Source organism: Helianthus annuus, chromosome 7 (genome assembly GCF_002127325.2).
Source record: "Helianthus annuus cultivar XRQ/B chromosome 7, HanXRQr2.0-SUNRISE, whole genome shotgun sequence".
Taxonomy (NCBI): Eukaryota; Viridiplantae; Streptophyta; class Magnoliopsida; order Asterales; family Asteraceae; genus Helianthus; species Helianthus annuus.
The window spans coordinates 74,182,596-74,204,299 of record NC_035439.2 but is presented as its reverse complement, the minus strand read 5'-3'; the positions used below and the strand labels follow the sequence as shown (position 1 = coordinate 74,204,299).

The 21,704-nt window shown below is 36.8% G+C and overlaps 3 protein-coding genes across 3 annotated transcripts; all 3 read left to right on the top strand.

The window, feature by feature from the left end:
* Positions 1 to 11,074: 11,074 nt before the first annotated feature.
* LOC110880445 (linamarin synthase 2) lies at positions 11,075 to 15,258 on the top strand. Its single transcript, XM_022128968.2, has 2 exons — positions 11,075 to 11,622; positions 14,110 to 15,258. The coding sequence occupies exons 1-2, from the start codon at positions 11,121 to 11,123 to the stop codon at positions 15,048 to 15,050; spliced, it is 1,443 nt and encodes a 480-aa protein (XP_021984660.2). The 5' UTR covers positions 11,075 to 11,120; the 3' UTR covers positions 15,051 to 15,258.
* Positions 15,259 to 15,759: 501 nt separating this feature from the next.
* Positions 15,760 to 18,009, top strand: LOC118480554 (linamarin synthase 2-like). The gene is made up of 2 exons (XM_035975555.1): positions 15,760 to 16,597; positions 16,899 to 18,009. Exons 1-2 carry the CDS (start codon positions 16,066 to 16,068, stop codon positions 17,837 to 17,839), a joined length of 1,473 nt encoding a protein of 490 aa, XP_035831448.1. The 5' UTR covers positions 15,760 to 16,065; the 3' UTR covers positions 17,840 to 18,009.
* Positions 18,010 to 18,605: 596 nt separating this feature from the next.
* On the top strand, positions 18,606 to 20,790 carry LOC110880446 (linamarin synthase 2-like). The gene is made up of 2 exons (XM_022128969.2): positions 18,606 to 19,378; positions 19,680 to 20,790. Exons 1-2 carry the CDS (start codon positions 18,847 to 18,849, stop codon positions 20,618 to 20,620), a joined length of 1,473 nt encoding a protein of 490 aa, XP_021984661.2. The 5' UTR covers positions 18,606 to 18,846; the 3' UTR covers positions 20,621 to 20,790.
* The last annotated feature ends 914 nt before the right edge of the window (positions 20,791 to 21,704 follow it).

The following is a 21,704-nucleotide window of genomic DNA, read 5'->3' as shown; positions in this document are numbered from 1 at the left end:
CAAGCATACAGTGAACATCATACCATTAAAACATAGAGTACAACCTTCTAATGTACACTTTTTAACAAATCATGTTTACAATTAAAATTCCACATGAACTCGATCTAAAACACACTTCTCATGTTAGTTTACTAACAAACACATCATTATCACTCTTTATACATATTGACCCACAACTTGCATACAATTTCCTATATTATTGTCACATAGACATTTCATCAAACACTTGGTGTGCGTACTACTATCTAAGCATAATGTACAAACCATTCATGCTTTCATTCTTCTCCTTGCATTCATTCATCAACACAACTAAGCATCAAATAAATTTCATACTATACTTCAACCTAACTAACAGGAATTCATCACATACAACATAATCAATCGAATTTGCACATGATTTAGACATGGGTGATTCACTCATGTTATCACCTTCACAATCAATTGTGGGTTTCAACTTAAATCACCAAATTACTTAAAATCGTTCATAATTCAAGTCCTATTTGATGATTTTAACCACCTTCATACTTAATTTCAAGAATCTATCATAAACCCATTTCATACATAGTCATCAAATCAAAATTGCAACTTACCACATGTTTATTAGAGCTAGATGGTGAGTAATCTTCATTCATGCAAGGTTTATCACTCAATTTACTCTTGATTTGGGGCTGATTTTGTCTTCTTGTTTTGAGAGGATTTCTCCTCTTCCTCCATCTCCATATACAACATACACACACACCCCACACACTAAAATTTTGCCTTTTACATTTAATCCAAATTTCATCTTAAATCTTCAAGTTTAGCCCCTCATGTTTGTTACTTGCTCATAGTTGTCCCAAATTCATTCTTTATTTGTTTTGACCAAACTATTTAACTTAGTTAAATAGCTTGGTTATTTTATTTCATACCATTACACAAGGAAACGTACTAGTGAACTAAAATTCAAGTTTTGGGGCGTTACAGCAGAGCAATTGCCTCAGCAAAAGCTGAAAAATTTGAGGAGGTATCAGAAATTTCTGAGCTTTGGCAATTAGAGGTTTTTGGATCAGTGATTGTTACTCTTTGTGTGTTAGAAACAAGAGCAATAGGTCCTGCCTTATGGTTTGAGTTATCATATATTTCTTCCTCTCTTGGGACAAGGATGCTATAAAGATCATGTAAATTCATGTTCCTTAATTCTAGGGTGGATGCCAAGGTTATTGTGAGACTTCTCCACTCTCTTGGCAAGGCATCCAGAAATTTTACATTTCTTTCATCATTTGACTTCTCAATACCAAAATTTTTTTATAGATCCTTCAAAAGTTTTGTAAACCTATTGTATGTTTTTGAAAAACTCTCACTTTAAAGACTTTTGAATCTTTCATAAGAGGAAACACAATTTGTTCTTTTGTTTCTCTTCATTATTTCTCCTCCTTCACAAACAGTTTCCAAATGATCCCATATCTCTTTAGCAGATGCACATGCATCTAATTGGGAGAATATGTCATTTGGAAGTGCCATAATCAAGAGTGATTTAACCCTTTCATCAGCCTCCACCATATCCTTATCTTCTTTACTCCAATGATTTTCTTGTTTAGGAGCAAAAGATATAGGGATTTCTGGTGTGTGCTCAGTTGCTGGAACAACAGGAATTTCAACAATGGGTCTATGTGGGCCTCTCTCAATGGATTGAAACAGTGCTCGATCATCCATTAAGGAAATTGATCATCCTGATTCTCCATTGGGGGTACTCCTCTCTGACCAAAGTCAGAGGCTTTGATATAGATCCAATGTTGAAAGCATTGTTCCATGTTTGAAAGTTTTCCATCTTTAGTAAAAGAGATTGTTATCAAAAAAATGAGCAAATGATCTTTTTGAAAATAATTTATTCAATCTGATCTGATACCAATTGTTGATCCCAAATAAGATGCTCTTTGACAAAGTATGGCAAATAGATTTGAACAAGTATGAAAATATTGTGCGGAACTAGAAATCAAACTTTCAAGAAACAACAACTTACAGAATTTTCATGTATATTAATCACTTTGGAAAACAAAGTTATTGACTGTTACAAATGAATGCCCAAAGAATTTTGTAGTGAAGGGTAATGGAGTTTATGGATTATGTATTGAATGCTTGGCTCAACTAATTTAACCTTCGGTGTTGACATCTCTATTTATAGAGAGTCTGGGTCATGAATAAACATTTGTTTATTCATGCACTTGCTCTACACAAATTAGCTTTATGGCAAGTTCATTGAATCTGTGGATGTCAACTTGCTACTTTCCAAATGTGTTAGGGCCTTATCTTTAAGATAAGCGGGCTCATAAGAAATTCTGATGGCTAGCTTACCAGAATTCTATTGAGTTTCATCAACAAAAATTCTGATGATCAGAGTTTACTAGATTCTGATAATAAATACCAGATTTATCATCAGACTCATTAGAATGGCCTTTTCTGATCGTCTTCTCTTTGTCTTGATCACTTTCTGATATTTGTTGAAGATGTTTCTTTCTTTCTTCTCTTATCTTGTTATCTTGTAGACACCTTTTTATTAATCTTCTTGAGTGTATCTTCAGCATATGATCAGGTGGATCATCTTTTTCTTCAATACTTACATAAAAGTTTCCTAACACCTACCAACCCTAGTTTAGCAAGACGGTTCAAGTTCTTGACATTTGCATGTCCAAGATGACGATGCCATAACATGGCATTGTGTTCGGAGATTTTAGAAAACAAGCATGTAACGCTTTCTAAAGGTGGTTTATTCATGTCAATTACATAAGTGTTCCCTTTTCTGTAAGATTTTAGCAAAATCTAATCGTCACGAATGACAATTCCTGGTTTTAGAATTAGACAGCTTTTGTTGGTGAAATGAGTTGAGTAGCCATTGTCACAAATTTGAGAAACACTCAGTAGGCTATGCTTCAACTCAGGAACATAGTTCACATTCTTGAAACAGAGATCACTATTCCTTACTATGCCTCGACGGGTTATCTGACCCTTCTTACCTCCCGCAAAAGAACAAATCCACCATTGAATTCTTCAATATCACTCAGCTGGGATAAGTCTCCAGTCATATGTCTAGAACAACCACTCTCAATATACCAAAGTCTAATGATAGTCCTCCATAGTCGTTCCTACACATGTTCCGGGATCAATTAGTTTTAGGTACCCACGCCATAGTGGGGGTGGGTAAACCCTTCTCATTCACATATGTTACTTTCATCTAAACCATGTTATTTTCTGAATAGGCAGTTCTATTACTAGAACACGAGGATTTTGAAGGAGTAGATTGAACAGGGATTTTAGGTCTCCAAATTTGCTTATTATTAGTTAGGCCCTTTGTACTTTGCAAAATTGGTTTTGGAGATTTTAATTGATTCTTCTTGTTTAAGAGTTTTGCCTTATTCCAATCTCCATCAGAAGGCTTCACCTTGGAATCCGAATTCTTCACAGGTTTAGGTTTTTCAACCTTCACCTATTTAGGTTGTTTGTTATTCCCTTTTGGTGCCTGTTGATGCTCCCCTTCCTTGAGCTTTTCCGGACGATGCTGACAATTTCTTGCTGTGTGACCAGCGATGCCGCATGTGTAACATATTTGATGTTTCACATGAGGCTTCGCTGGAGATCTATCAAACTTTTCAGAACTTGAAGACCTGCGTGGATCCTGAAGCCTTGATTAAGCAGACTTACTTTGATCCTTACCCTGCTTATTTATTTCTTGTGTTTTCGAAATTTCATTATCTATATTATCTACATACACATTTCTCGATTTTGACTTAGGTGGAACATACTTTGTTTGACCACCTTTTCCGACTTGTTTTACCAACAAATTTTTAGATGCATCAGATTTATTTGGCAAAACAACAGAATTTAAACAACTAGAAACAGAATCAAAGCAAGCATCTAGTGGTCAACGATTGTAGTGGTTAGGGGTGTGCAAAAAACCGAATTAACCGAACCATAACCGAATTAACCGACAAAACCGAACCGAAAAAACCGAACCAAATAAAAAACCGGTGGGTCGGTTAATGGTTTTTTTGAAAACCGAAAGTAGCGGGTCGGTTATGGTTATCATTTTTTCCATACCCACCATAACCGAACCGAACCAACATGTAATAAATTTTTGTAGGATTTAGGACTTTTCACCATATTTTTAATATTTGATGTTTTTGACTGAAGAATTTTAGTTCTTATTGGTTTTTTATATCATTTTGTGGTTTTGGTGGAATGTTTATTTGAATATTCGATAATAATTGGTATTAATATTATAGATTATATGTATTTTTTAATACTATGTAATATACTAATATATACAAATATGCAATAACAATTTATTCCATGTTAAAATAATTAAGTTATTTTTAGCTAAGCTAAATACACGGTTAACCACCCATAACCGACCCGCTATAACCATCAAAATCGAATAACCATAACCACCATAACCGATCGGTTATGGTTATGGTTATCCAATAACCGACATCGCGGTTATGGTTATGGTTTTTGGTCGAAACCGACCCAAACCGACCCATGCACACCCCTAGTAGTGGTCAACGATTGTATTCAGGAAGAGAAAGGAATAATGGGGATGGAATTAGGGCACCGTATGTTTGTGGTTATGACTTAGGTTTTAGCGATGGAACAATGCCCTCATTATTAGGCCCAGGCCCAACTCAAGTTTCAAACCCTTCACAACCTGTATCTTCATATTTTGGGCTTGGGTAAAGATTTGGTTCTCAATGTTTTGATGATTGGGCTTAGCAGACATCTTTTAATCACTATGGATTGAGTATAAATTTATCAAGCATTTTTGAGAAAGTAGATTCATGGATAGCTAACTCTAGCACCACTGCACATATGACCACCGACTCTTCTATTGTATATGATGTTGCACCCTACACTGATTCTGAGTGAGTCGTTATAGGAAATGGTATGGCTCTTACTATTTCTTACATTGCCATTGCCTTACTTCAATTATGTGATCGTTCTCTTACTCTTAGACATGTTCATGTGGTTCCTGGCTTAGCCAATAACCTATTATTAATCACGTAGTTAGTAATTGATCATCCAATAGCTATTTTTTTCTTATATCTAGGTTTGTCCATTCAGACTATTGATGGACAGCTCCTCTACCACACACGTGGTAGCCACATCAGCTATATTCTATTGCTGCTTTCACTACTGTTTCTCGGGGGAATTGGCATTCTTGGTTGGGTCATTTGTCTGATGATGTTTTGTCTAGATATTCATTTTTACATCTGACAAACAAAACCCGACACACACATTGTATTGCCTGTAGTGTTTCGAAATAGACTAAATTGCCTTGTACACCAGTTGTATCCCATTATACCTCACCTTTACATATTATACATTGTGACATTTGAGGTGCCTTACCTATTATGTATGGAGATGGATACCGTTATTTCATTAGTTCATTAATGATTTTAGTCGATTTACATGGATGTATCCGTTTACTTGTCGTTCTCAAGCAGTTGATTGCTTTCCGCATTTCAAACTGCTAGTTGAGAACCTCTTCTCATGTACCATCAAACATCTTCAGTGTGCTAGTGCTCCTAAGCTCATTCATGGTTCTATGGCTCGTTTTCTTTCAGATTCTGGCAGTGCTTATTGCATTTCATGTCTTTATACTCCCCAACAGAATAGGGTTGTTACATGCTCAATCACCAAAGAAAATCGGGTATGATGCATATGCCACTATTTCCTTCCTTATTAACCCGTTACCGTCACCAGTTCTTCATCACTCGTTTCCTTACGAGGTTCCATTTGTATCTCATCCCGATTACTCTTTTCTCCGTACCTTTGGGTGTTCGTGATTTTTGTTTCTTGGCGATACTCGAGCGGATAAACTTTCAACCAAGTCCACTCCTTGTATCTTTATTGGCTATGTTTCATCTCATCTCAATTATCTCTATTATGATCCTCATACGTCTCGTGTGTATACTTCTCTATATGTTCGATTCTATGAGTCGAATTTTGATATTCCAGGATGTTCTTCTATTCCCACAACTTCTTCATGTTCTATTCCTTTCTTCAGTCCTCCTCATTCGCTTCTGACTTCCGTTTCTTTTCCTTCATCTTCATCTCCTCCTATTATTTCTCCCTAATCTTCTCCTTTCATTTCCTCTCCTAGTGTTCCTTCACCGCCATTTCCTCCTCATTATCCTTCTCCTCCTCCTCCTGTTCTTTTTCATTTCCTCTCCTCGTGCTCTTTTTCATGTCTCTACTACTCCCACCACTAAGCCTTCCTCATTTCGACATGCTCAACAGTACTTTGTTTGGTAGGATGTGATGCGTGCTGAGATTGATGTTCTTTATGCCAAACAGACTTGGCGTTTAGTTTAGGTTCCCATCGACGCCAACATTATTAGTTTTAAGTGAGTTTACAGGATAAAACATAATCTTGATGGATTTGTGAGTCATTATAAAGCCTGGCTTGTTGCTAAGGGCTTTCAACAGACTGAGGGTATTAACTACATTGATCCTTTTAGTCATGTGGTCAAACCTACTACTATGCGTCTAGTTCTTTCGGTCGCTTTCTCTCGAGGATGGTCTATTCGTGAAGTTGATGTCATCAATGCTTTCTTACATGGGATCTTTCTGAGATTGTGTATATGACCCAACCCCTAGACTTTGTTGACTCATTTAGACCACATTATGTTTCTCGCCTGTAGAAGGCTCTTTATGGCCTAAAGCAGGCTCCTAGAGCTTGGTTTTCCAAGCTATCCACCGCTTTGCTTGCTAATGGTTTTACCTGGTGTCTTTCAGATTTATCTCTCTTTGTTTACAGTCGGGATTTGATACTCTATTATGTCTTGATCTATGTTGATTACACCATTATTACTGGGAGCTTTTCTGATTTGGTTCTGGCTTGATTAGGCGCTTACATTTTCAGTTTGCGCTCAAGGATTTGGGACATTTATCATTTTTTTTGGGTATTCAGGCCACATTTTCTGAGGATGTTTTACACTTATCTCAGCAACGCTACTTACTTGATTTACTACAGCGCACTAGTTTTGCTTATTGTCGACCATTATTTACTCATGTCTCTTCTGGTAGATAGCTTTCTCGGCACACTTGTGATCCTTTGTTTGACCCTACTATGTATCAGAGTATTGTTGTTACATTATAGTATCTTGTCTTGACACGAACAGAGATTGCTTATGCGGTCAGTATGGTGTCACAGTTTCTTCAGACACCTACACCTATTGATCGACACTGGGTTGCTGTTAAGCGGATTTTGCAGTATCTTAAGGGTACCATATCTCATAAGTTATGTATATGTCGATCTACTTGTGTTAATTTGCATGCTTAAAGTGATGCTGACTGAGCTAGATGTCCCAATGATCCACGATCCACCATAGGTTATTGTGTCTTTCTTGGGCCCAACCTTATCAATTGGAGTTCTAAGAAACAACGTACAATTGCTAGGTCGAGTACTGAGGCTGAGTACCGAGCGCTTAATCATACAACTGCTGAGTTATGATGGATTACATATATATTACACGAGTTATATATCACGATGACTTGTCCACCATCTCTTTGGTGTGACAATAATGGAGCTACATATCTTGTAGTCAACCCGATGATTCATCATCACACCAAACACTTGGAGATTGACTTCCATTTTATTCGTGACATGGTTTTGACGGGTAATTTACATGTTCGGATATTTTTCCACTACACTTCGGATTGTAGATCTTTTGACCAAAGGATTGTCTGGTATTCGTCCTGACAGTTTGCAGTCCAAGCTTCATTTAAATGTTCCCCATTCAGCTTGAAAAGGCATATTAGAGTGTAGTATGTATGTATATAGTTGTGCAGCTTGTATCTAAACAATTGGTTAGGTGAGTGAAGGGCTGTTTGTTTACCTCTTAATGAGGCTCTTAATGGTTCAGACTTCTTACTGGTTCAGCACTAAATGGTTCAGACTGTTTGTTTCACGAGCAGATGTCTGAATGGTTCAGACAGTTGCCTCTGAATGGTTAAGATTTATGCAAAGTCTGAATGGTTAAGATTTATGCAAAGTCTGAATGGTTAAGACCTCTAATATGAATTGGTCAGACATTTGTCTCTGAACGGTTAAGCATTATACAAGCTCTTAATGGTTCAGACCTCTTACTGATTCAGCACTTAATGGTTCAGACCTCTTACTAGTTGAGCACTTAACCATTCAAATGTTGCCAAACAGCCTCTGAGTTTCTTATGGTTAATTTCAGTTGGTTACACTCTCCTATATACAAAGAGTTGCTTGTACATGTTTAGTTACTAATTCATGATATGAGTTTGAGTGTAGTTGAACCTAATACTTGTCTTTATGTGGTTTAAAGACTAATAATGTCACAAAAAATGAAAAAAAGATAAAGATTAAACCAAGTAAACATGAAAAAACAAAGTTTATATTATTCAGGAATTAATTTAATACATTCAAATTCAAAACAAATTAAAAAACAAGTGTAATCTATTGGGTTGGAGACAATACATATATGGCATACCCACGAATCTCAACCAAAAAAAAACCATCAAATTGACACCAACTCATTAAAGTGACAGAAGAAAAAAAAAAAAAAAAAAAAAAAAAAAAAAACCGGACCTAACAAATCAATTGGTCATTTGCCCATATTTTAGAATTCTATATTATCTCATGGAACGGTGGAGAAGTTTTCATATTTTAGAATTCTATAATTATCTCATTGAACTCATTTTCTTCTATGAAAACTACAGATGATAAAAACTATATAAAAACGTCAACTCATTTGAAGAAATTATCATATTTTAGAATTATTTATTATTTGGTCCAATATACGATTAATTAAAATAAGTAGTCTTTACCTAACTAAAATTGATTGACTATATAGTATACGTTTTAATTAAAGTTATATGTGATTTTAGTCTATGTGGTTTGGGTCATTTTAACAATTTTATTTTAGTCTATGTGGTTTGGGTCATTTTAACAATTTAGTCCAAAGGTTTTATTTTCCGTCTGTGGGTCCAAAAAGGTTTCACTGTTGCCATTTTAGTCCACTAGCTTAACTTCATCCATTTTTTTGTTAACGAGAAGAGCAATCGGTCATTTTATATGGCCGAATTGCCCTTCTAGTTAACAGAATTACATATAAAATGACCGAATTGCCCTTCTCGTTAACAGAAAAAATGGATGAAGTTGAACCAGTTGACTAAAATAACAACGGTGAAACCTTTTTGGATCAACAGGCGTAAAATAAAACCTTTAAATTAAACTGACAAAATAGCCTAAATCAGAGGGACTAAAACAAAACCTTTGAACTAAAGAACGTTTGTAGACGTCCTGATTCATCAAGTTGTATGTTTCATACAGAGAAAAAATTGAACGTTATGCAAACAACAAATATGATAGTGACACCCACTAAAAAGAATTTTTATTTTTTTTCCTACTATATATATATACTAGTGTTTAACCCCCGCGTTGCGGGTGCGGGGGTCGCAAAATCGTGCTAAGTAGTAGGTAAATGACAATCAAAATCGTAAAATATAAACCCGAATTTATATCGCCACGTTACGTAACACGTAGACAAAAACAAACTCAAACTTATACCGCGGGCTGATATAAAACATAGAAAAACTCGGATTCATACCGAGAAATTTAAATTACCTAAATCTACAAAAACTATTAGCGCAATAGTTGTTGGATGAGAATGGTGAAAAAAGGCGGTTGGCCTTTTTCCCTTTTTTTTTTAAGTTTTTTTTTCTTTTTTGTTTTTTTAAATTACTGGATTGCATGGGTGGCTTACAATTTTATCTCGTTTTAAAATTAAGATTTTGCCATCAGTTCAAATTTATATTTTTACCCCTACTTAAAAATAAATTTGTGCTTTTGCTCCAAGCTAAAAACTCCATTTTCGCCCTTGGTTGAAAATTACGATTTTGCGCCGTTTAAATTTACAGTTTTACCATTATTTTTTTTCTCGCAGCGAAGTTACGATTTTGCCATCAACTTAAATTTACATTTTCTCCATCGTTTTTGTTTGTTTTCCTGGTTAAATTACAATTTTGCCCCCAGTATAAAATTATAGTCATGTCATCTCATTGTTTTAGTTTTTTTTTTTAACTGTGGTAGTGTTTTGTTTTAATTGGTTGACTCGGTGTAATTTTTATTCATGTCACGCGGCTGTCTGACACACGCTCATTTGTCCGGAAAAATTATAATTTTCCCCCAGTTTCAAATTTAGTTTTTCCATCTTTTTTTTAGCAAAAATATGATAATGGTTGACTTGATGTAATTTTTTTAAGATCGTGTTATGAGTAGTATGTGCAAGTAATAAAAACACAGACATATACGTTATGAGAGAGAAAAAATTGGCTTAGTGCCCCGCAACGCGGGCGGAGCAAACACTAGTTGAAGATACAAAATATAATATATTTTCACTACATAACAAATATAACAAAAGACAAAAAAAAAAGAAAAAAAAATCAATGCTACACAAACCATTTTCCTCCCTACGCAAAATCAGAAGTAAACAAATGGCCTATTTGTAAATAAATTTTAAAAGAGGCTTTATTTTAGTACTGTAGATAAGCATGTACCTCAGTTGTATATATATGGTGCTAGAATGAGAACCACCTCGAGTTGTAAGAATCGCGAGAACCACACCATCCGGGTCGCCGTTTACCATGATTTCTTTTTTACATCTAGATGTGTGTATTATAAACACATCCGTAAAAAAAAAATTTAAACGCCGCGGCCGAGGGGGTAGTTTTTTACACCACAAGTTTGGTGTTTTTATTTTTTTTTTCTTTTTTCTTTTTTCTTTTTTTTTACACCAAACTTGTGGTGTAAGAAACTACCCCCTCGGCCGCGGCGTTTAAAAATTTTTTTTTACGGATGTGTTTATAATACACACATCTAGTTGTAAAAAAAAAATCATGGTAAACGGCGACCCGGATGGTGTGGTTCTCGCGGTTCTTACAACTCGAGTTGGTTCTTATTTTAGCGCAATTCTATATATATATATATATATATATATATATATATATATATATATATATATATAATTAAAAAGGTAGCAATATTCGAATCATAGATAGCATTAATTTTTAGAAAATATATAAAATCAAGTTGTTTAGTGGCAGCTTAAACCAAAATGGATTGCAACACCAAACCTCATGCAGTTCTTATCCCATTCCCAGCACAAGGCCATGTAATCCCTTTCATGAACCTTGCAAAGCTTCTACACTCCCATGGCTTCCACATCACCTTTGTCAACACCGAATTCAACCACCGGCGTCTCGTTCGTGCCAAAGGCCCCGAATCAGTCAAAGGCTTGCCTGATTTCTGGTTCAAGACCATCCCTGACGGTATGCCACACTCGGACCAAGACGCCACTCAGGACGTGCCCATGCTTTGTGACATGATTAAAAAGACTTGTTTGGGTCCGTTCAAAGAGTTGTTGTGTCGACTGAACTCGTCGGATGGAGTTCCGCCGGTCAGCTGTGTCATCGGAGATGGTGTCATGACCTTTGCAATAAAAGCTGCCATGGATTTAGGGATTCCAGAGGTTCAGTTTTGGACATTTCCGGCATGTGCTTTGATGTGTTTTTTGCATTATAGAGAGTTCATCAAAAGGGGCATTGTTCCCTTTAAAGGTATACATATGCATAATTTAGGGTACATATACTGTTAAAAGATTTTAAGTTATAGTAGATTTTAGAGTGGCTTGTTAAAAGCTCGAATAGGTTTTACCTTAATTAAGCGAGTTTGAGCCCAACCTTCACTTTTCGAGTTCGAATACTCTTGTGACCCCTAAGGCCACATGGGGCACCTCATGGGTTTGCACATGCGGGTAAGGTACCACACGGTAAAACCGCCGCCTCCCCAACGGGTAGATCTTGTTGCGTTAGAAAGTGTAAAGGCTTGAGGGTTGGGGTGTTTAACAAGGTGTGTGTGATTGGTGGATAGAGTAAAAAAGTTAAGCGAATGGTTGTAGGATGTGTATATATATAATTCTCATATTTACATAACATAAATTCATTGGTTTACAAGTTGTGGGCCCCACCTGAACACTTTAACCTTCTTGTTACCATGCTAGCGCCTCCCCTATGGCGCCCCCCCCCCTTAAAATGGAGGGTGTGGTGATAGAGGCCTTAGGGGCGCTATAGTGACTGAGTTGACGGGGATGGCACCCCCACACCCTCCAGCCTTACCTTTATTATTGGGTATGACTTTTAAAAAAATATAATAAGTTGTTTGTTTCAGTTATCATGGGTTTCTTATTTGTGGATTCAGTTGGCTTAATTATGTTTTCTAAGGTGCTGTTTGTTTTTTCAGATGTAAAATGTCTGTAGTCTGCGGACCACATCTGCAGGCATCTGCAAGAGAAGATGTGGCCCAAATGTCTGCAGTCTGCAAGGAGAAGAGGGTTTGTTTTTTTTCTTCAAAAACAACTTCACACACACACAACACACACACAAGAGTTTTCTCTACTCTCTCTCTCTACAAACACTCTCTCTCTCTCTACAACCACCACCACCTTCACCACCACCATCACAATCGTCCGCTACCACTCCTCCACCGTCCACCTGCCACCACCACAACCAACAACCACCGCAAACCCTAGCCCCCACTCCAAGAACCCACCGCAAACCCTAGCCCCCACTCCAAGAACCCACCGCAAACCCTAGCCCCCTGTCTCCTGCCGCGAAACCACCACCACCGCCGTCAGATCGAACCACCGCCGTCATCGTTCTCTCTCTCTATGTCTCCTGCCGTCATCTTTCAAACCCTAGCCCCCTGTAACAAACCCTAGACCGTCATCGTTCGCAGACTACAAACGAGCAATAGATCGGAACCACCGTCATGGAACCACCTCTCTCTCTCTCACAGCTCTCTCTCTCTCACAGCTCTCTCTCTCACAGATCTCTCTCTCTCTACGGTCTCTCTCCCTCATAGCTCTCTCTCTCTCTCTCTCACAGATCTCTCTCTCTCTCTCTCTCTCTGCGGTGGTGGTGGCGGAGGTGGTGGTGGCAGGAAGAAGAAGAAGAAGAAGGGTTGGTGGTGTGTGAAGATCTTGAAGCAATATTCTATAGCTTTTTTTAAGCAAATAAAGACCCCTTTCAGGTCTTCTTTTTTTTAAAAAACAAACAGTCTTTAACCACTTATGTCTGCCCGCCCGCAGACATAAGCCCTTTGAAGACACTTTAAGCAAAAACAAACACAACCTAAATGTCACTGGATCCGAACTAGAGATCAGCTCGATACCAGTATCGAAATTGTTCGGTATGATACCGGTATGTAAATTTCGGTAAAATACCTGTACTGAAACTACAAGAAGTGGGTACCAAAAAATCGGTATGGGAAATTCAGTACCCGTTTGGTACCGATACCAAATCCCAAATACTCATCCCTAATACAAACTATCTTAGTTGTTTATCAAAAATATTAAAACAAATCTACTGAGTTTTCATTTTCTTTGGTTGTTTCAATTAAGTTTTGATTATGGTTTAAATTTTCTGTTATTCTTTCTGTTCATCCCTAGATTGCACATGAAAAGGTGTCCAACCTCCGGTTTGGATTGCCTTTGGGTTTGATGTTGTTCGGTATACATATAAGAAGAGTAAATTGTCATTTTAGTCCCTGAGCTTTGGTTCAAATTATCATTGTAGTCCAAATAATTTTTTTTCTTTTTTTGGTCTCTGACTTTTCCATTTTCTTGTCATTTTGATCACATTACCTAACTCAGTCTAAAAATCTGGTCATAACTAGGGGTATTTTTGGCATAACTGTTGTGTAATGATAACCAGGGGTAGTTTACAACATAATTTATAAACCTCATAATAATTTAATGCCAAAAATACCTCTGATTATAATCTGGTTTTAGAGTAAGTTAGGTAATGTTATCAAAATGGCAAGATCTGGTTTTAGAGTAAGTTAGGTAATGTTATCAAAATGGCAAGAAAAAAGAAAAGTCAGAGCCCTAGAGAAGAAAAAAAAAACTATTTGAACTAAAATGCTAATTTGAAAAAAACTCTCTGACTAAAATGGCAATTTACTCCATATAAGAATTTATTTCTAAAGTTTCTATGATTCGTACATGTAATTATGAGCACTAATTAAACATATGAAATTGCTTGTAGATGATAACTATCTAACGGATGGCACATTAGAAAAATCAATAGACTGGATTCCAGCAATGAGCAATCTTCGTTATAAAGATATTCCAAGCTTCATTAGAACAACAGATCCAAACGATATCATGTTTAATATTGCAATGGATGAAGCTGAAAATAACTTGAGTTCACCTGCAATCATCATGAACACGTTTGATGCATTGGAACACAAAGTAATAGAAGCGATCGCTTCAAAATTCGATTATCCGAACATATATACAATAGGCCCTCTTCCTTTACTAGCCAGATATGTACCGGACGACAGTCCGATACAATCACTCAACTCGAGTCTATGGATGTCAGACTCGAGTTGCTTAAAATGGCTAGACCAGAAGGAAGAAGGGAGTGTAATCTATGTTAATTATGGTAGCATAACTACCATGACTGATCAACACTTTATCGAATTCGCGTGGGGCTTGGCACGCAGTATGCAACCGTTTTTATGGGTGGTTCGCCCCAATGTGACCATGGGGAATTCAGCAGTGTTACCCGGAGAACTCTTGGAAGAGATCAAGGATAGAGGAATGTTGGTGAGTTGGTGTGCTCAAGAAAAGGTTTTGGCCCACCGTTCGGTTGGTGCGTTTTTATCGCACTGCGGATGGAACTCGACAACTGAAAGCATACTCGAAGGTGTCCCGTTGATCTGTTGGCCGTTCTTTTCGGATCAACTAACAAATTGTCGATTCGCTTGCACCGAATGGGGGATTGGGATGGAAATTAATCATGATGTGAAAAGAAATGAAGTGGAAGTTGTTGTTAAGGAGATGATGCAAGGGGAGAAAGGGAAGGAAATGAGAAGAAATGCTAGAGAATGGAAAAGAAAAGCAAAAGAAGCAACTGAAATTGGTGGTTTATCATATAATAATTTCCAGAGATTTATCAAAGAGGCCCTTCATTACCATACTTGATTCTTGAAGAATAAAGATTTGATTAAAACTTATGTATTTCATTTATGTATGGTTTTTCTATATTTGAATTATTATTCAATCCACACATACTTCAAGGAAACAATTAGTGGCTTTATGTACAGAGGTTTAGAGGATGAGCCGAATGATGCATGTTTCAAAGTGGTCATTCATTTTAGTGTCTCAGTAATATATTAAGGGACTCAAAGCAGCCTTTTTATTCTTACGAGGTAGAGGTAAGGTTGTCTACATCTTACCTTCCTGAGACCCTACCTTAGCTTTACTATTGGTGGGATTTACTGAGTATGATGATGATGACGACTTGTAATATATTAAGGGTGTTAACACTTTAGTCAGTTCTCACCTCATCACTAAATATTTCGGTTAATGGAAATGTTTAACTAATCGGTTTGGTTAATTTTGGTTTTCAGTTATTGGTTAAATATACTCAATTCTTTGATAACTAGTTGACCACTAGGCTTATTTTTGGACTTGTCTTAATTGGATTAGGATTTTATATTTGGGTTTTAGAAAAAATGAAAAGGTTTCGACAAACCGAATACTGTTATAAAATACAGACATATCTCCTCCTGATCCTTCTCACATATTGTTATATTTTTGTTATATCTTGACTTTATCACTATATATATACATTTTATATATATATATATATATATATAGGATAAAGATCCGTTAGGAACCACCCTTTATTGCGAGAACCGCGAGAACCAGTGTGAACACATGGAAAAATTGTAAATATATTGAATTAACATAAAACACACGGTGTCATAATTGTAAATATATGGATCTGTAACATAAACACGCGTGTCCCCTGTTTTAGGGTTTCTTCATTACATTTGTTCCCAATCCACAATCTGCATCATCATCATCTACACTTTGATTGAGGTTCATGGCGGCTTACCGGCGGCACACATGAGTTTACAGTGGTTCTCGCGACATTAGACAACAGTGTATCCCACAAATTTCATTGCTGGGGCATTCGGGATTATTGCTACATATGGCGTCCTCTGATTCATCCCGTGTTGAAATATCTCGTGTTGAACCTACCGCATCCGATGATACTAACTCACCAATCTCTGAATATCATCCTCATACATCTGATACTACCTATCTTGGTGGTCCATCTGCTGCCAAACCCGTATATGCTGTCAATCCAATTGAAATATCTCGTGTTGAACCTACCGCATCCGATGATACTAACCCACCAATCTCTGAATATCATCCTCATACATCTGATACTACCTATCTTGGTGGTCCATCTGCTGCCAAACCCGTATATGCTGTCAATCCAATTGAAAGTTGCAAAATTGTGTACACAACAGTTGATAGTCGACATTCCCTTCATGGATTTGAAATACCTACTCTTGATTCCATGTCAATACCAGTTAATGTTACGGTATCATCTGGTAATGCATCTGGGAATGTCAATATACCTGACCAATCGTTGTCGATTGACACTACTTCGACTGGTACAGCACCCAAAAATACAGAACCACCTCAATTGCAGTTCATTCGGTTTGAGAATAAAGGTATCCCATGTCCATTTTGTGTAATTTGTATATTATTCAATGTTATACATGTTTAAAATATGTTCACATTCATATTATGTTGTCACTAATTAATAATCAACAATATATGCACATGTGCACTGTGATAACTGAACCATATTATAAATTATGATATATTATAAATATATGCACATGTGCATGATGACGACAATTAATTTGTTATATTGTTATATTGTAGATGTCAAATAGGTCAATTTCTAAAGTTTCTATGATTCGTACATGTAATTATGAGCACTAATTAAATATATGAAATTGCTTGTAGATGATAACTATCTAACGGATGGCACATTAGAAAAATCAATAGACTGGATTCCAGCAATGAGCAATCTTCGTTATAAAGATATTCCAAGCTTCATTAGAACAACAGATCCAAACGATATCATGTTTAATATTGCAATGGATGAAGCTGAAAATAACTTGAGTTCACCTGCAATCATCATGAACACGTTTGATGCATTGGAACACAAAGTAATAGAAGCGATCGCTTCAAAATTCGATTATCCGAACATATATACAATAGGCCCTCTTCCTTTACTAGCCAGATATGTACCGGACGACAGTCCGGTACAATCACTCAACTCGAGTCTATGGATGTCAGACTCGAGTTGCTTAAAATGGCTAGACCAGAAGGAAGAAGGGAGTGTAATCTATGTTAATTATGGTAGCATAACTACCATGACTGATCAACACTTTGTCGAATTCGCGTGGGGCTTGGCACGCAGTATGCAACCGTTTTTATGGGTGGTTCGCCCCGATGTGACCATGGGGAATTCAGCAGTGTTACCCGGAGAACTCTTGGAAGAGATCAAGGATAGAGGAATGTTGGTGAGTTGGTGTGCTCAAGAAAAGGTTTTGGCCCACCGTTCGGTTGGTGCGTTTTTATCGCACTGCGGATGGAACTCGACAACTGAAAGCATACTCGAAGGTGTCCCGTTGATCTGTTGGCCGTTCTTTTCGGATCAACTAACAAATTGTCGATTCGCTTGCACCGAATGGGGGATTGGGATGGAAATTAATCATGATGTGAAAAGAAATGAAGTGGAAGTTGTTGTTAGGGAGATGATGCAAGGGGAGAAAGGGAAGGAAATGAGAATAAATGCTAGAGAATGGAAAAGAAAAGCAAAAGAAGCTACTGAAATTGGTGGTTTATCATATAATAATTTCCAGAGATTTATCAAAGAGGCCCTTCATTACCATACTTGATTCTTGAAGAATAAAGATTTGATTAAAACTTATGTATTTCATTTATGTATGGTTTTTCTATATTTGAATTATTATTCAATCCACACATACTTCAAGGAAACAATTAGTGGCTTTATGTACAGAGGTTTAGAGGATGAGCCGAATGATGCATGTTTCAAAGTTGTCATTCATTTTAGTGTCTCAGTAATATATTAAGGGACTCAAAGCAGCCTTTCTATTCTTACGAGGTAGAGGTAAGGTTGTCTACATCTTACCTTCCTGAGACCCTACCTTAGCTTTACTATTGGTGGGATTTACTGAGTATGATGATGATGACGACTTGTAATATATTAAGGGTGTTAACACTTTAGTCAGTTCTCACCTCATCACTAAATATTTCGGTTAATGGAAATGTTTAACTAATCGGTTTGGTTAATTTTGGTTTTCAGTTATTGGTTAAATATACTCAATTCTTTGATAACTAGTTGACCACTAGGCTTATTTTTGGACTTGTCTTAATTGGATTAGGATTTTATATTTGGGTTTTAGAAAAAATGAAAAGGTTTCGACAAACCGAATACTGTTATAAAATACAGACATATCTCCTCCTGATCCTTCTCACATATTGTTATATTTTTGTTATATCTTGACTTTATCACTATATATATACATTTTATATATATATATATAGGATAAAGATCCGTTAGGAACCACCCTTTATTGCGAGAACCGCGAGAACCAGTGTGAACACATGGAAAAATTGTAAATATATTGAATTAACATAAAACACACGATGTCATAATTGTAAATATATGGATCTGTAACATAAACACGCGTGTCCCCTGTTTTAGGGTTTCTTCATTACATTTGTTCCCAATCCACAATCTGCATCATCATCATCTACACTTTGATTGAGGTTCATGGCGGCTTACCGGCGGCACACATGAGTTTACGGTGGTTCTCGCGACATTAGACAACAGTGTATCCCACAAATTTCATTGCTGGGGCATTCGGGATTATTGCTACATATGGCGTCCTCTGATTCATCCCGTGTTGAAATATCTCGTGTTGAACCTACCGCATCCGATGATACTAACTCACCAATCTCTGAATATCATCTTCATACATCTGATACTACCTATCTTGGTGGTCCATCTGCTGCCAAACCCGTATATGCTGTCAATCCAATTGAAATATCTCGTGTTGAACCTACCGCATCCGATGATACTAACCCACCAATCTCTGAATATCATCCTCATACATCTGATACTACCTATCTTGGTGGTCCATCTGCTGCCAAACCCGTATATGCTGTCAATCCAATTGAAAGTTGCAAAATTGTGTACACAACAGTTGATAGTCGACATTCCCTTCATGGATTTGAAATACCTACTCTTGATTCCATGTCAATACCAGTTAATGTTACGGTATCATCTGGTAATGCATCTGGGAATGTCAATATACCTGACCAATCGTTCTCGATTGACACTACTTCGACTGGTACAGCACCCAAAAATACAGAACCACCTCAATTGCAGTTCATTCGGTTTGAGAATAAAGGTATCCCATGTCCATTTTGTATAATTTGTATATTATTCAATGTTATACATGTTTAAAATATGTTCACATTCATATTATGTTGTCACTAATTAATAATCAACAATATATGCACATGTGCACTGTGATAACTGAACCATATTATAAATTATGATATATTATAAATATATGCACATGTGCATGATGACGACAATTAATTTGTTATATTGTTATATTGTAGATGTCAAATAGGTCAATTTCTAAAGTTTCTATGATTCGTACATGTAATTATGAGCACTAATTAAATATATGAAATTGCTTGTAGATGATAACTATCTAACGGATGGCACATTAGAAAAATCAATAGACTGGATTCCAGCAATGAGCAATCTTCGTTATAAAGATATTCCAAGCTTCATTAGAACAACAGATCCAAACGATATCATGTTTAATATTGCAATGGATGAAGCTGAAAATAACTTGAGTTTACCTGCAATCATCATGAACACGTTTGATGCATTGGAACACAAAGTAATAGAAGCGATCGCTTCAAAATTCAATTATCCGAACATATATACAATAGGCCCTCTTCCTTTACTAGCCAGATATGTACCGGACGACAGTCCGGTACAATCACTCAACTCGAGTCTATGGATGTCAGACTCGAGTTGCTTAAAATGGCTAGACCAGAAGGAAGAAGGGAGTGTAATCTATGTTAATTATGGTAGCATAACTACCATGACTGATCAACACTTTGTCGAATTCGCGTGGGGCTTGGCACGCAGTATGCAACCGTTTTTATGGGTGGTTCGCCCCGATGTGACCATGGGGAATTCAGCAGTGTTACCCGGAGAACTCTTGGAAGAGATCAAGGATAGAGGAATGTTGGTGAGTTGGTGTGCTCAAGAAAAGGTTTTGGCCCACCGTTCGGTTGGTGCGTTTTTATCGCACTGCGGATGGAACTCGACAACTGAAAGCATACTCGAAGGTGTCCCGTTGATCTGTTGGCCGTTCTTTTCGGATCAACTAACAAATTGTCGATTCGCTTGCACCGAATGGGGGATTGGGATGGAAATTAATCATGATGTGAAAAGAAATGAAGTGGAAGTTGTTGTTAGGGAGATGATGCAAGGGGAGAAAGGGAAGGAAATGAGAAGAAATGCTAGAGAATGGAAAAGAAAAGCAAAAGAAGCTACTGAAATTGGTGGTTTATCATATAATAATTTCCAGAGATTTATCAAAGAGGCCCTTCATTACCATACTTGATTCTTGAAGAATAAAGATTTGATTAAAACTTATGTATTTCATTTATGTATGGTTTTTCTATATTTGAATTATTATTCAATCCACACATACTTCAAGGAAACAATTAGTGGCTTTATGTACAGAGGTTTAGAGGATGAGCCGAATGATGCATGTTTCAAAGTTGTCATTCATTTTAGTGTCTCAGTAATATATTAAGGGACTCAAAGCAGCCTTTCTATTCTTACGAGGTAGAGGTAAGGTTGTCTACATCTTACCTTCCTGAGACCCTACCTTAGCTTTACTATTGGTGGGATTTACTGAGTATGATGATGATGACGACTTGTAATATATTAAGGGTGTTAACACTTTAGTCAGTTCTCACCTCATCACTAAATATTTCGGTTAATGGAAATGTTTAACTAATCGGTTTGGTTAATTTTGGTTTTCAGTTATCGGTTAAATATACTCAATTCTTTGATAACTAGTTGACCACTAGGCTTATTTTTGGACTTGTCTTTATTGGATTAGGATTTTATATTTGGGTTTTAGAAAAAATGAAAAGGTTTCGACAAACCGAATACTGTTATAAAATACAGACATATCTCCTCCTAATCCTTCTCACATATTGTTATATTTTTGTTATATCTTGACTTTATCACTATATATATACATTTTATATATATATATATATATATAGGATAAAGATCCGTTAGGAACCACCCTTTATTGCGAGAACCGCGAGAACCAGTGTGAACACATGGAAAAATTGTAAATATATTGAATTAACATAAAACACACGGTGTCATAATTGTAAATATATGGATCTGTAACATAAACACGCGTGTCCCCTGTTTTAGGGTTTCTTCATTACATTTGTTCCCAATCCACAATCTGCATAATCATCATCTACACTTTGATTGAGGTTCATGGCGGCTTACCGGCGGCACACATGAGTTTACGGTGGTTCTCGCGACATTAGACAACAGTGTATCCCACAAATTTCATTGCTGGGGCATTCGGGATTATTGCTACATATGGCGTCCTCTGATTCATCCCGTGTTGAAATATCTCGTGTTCAACCTACCGCATCCGATGATACTAACTC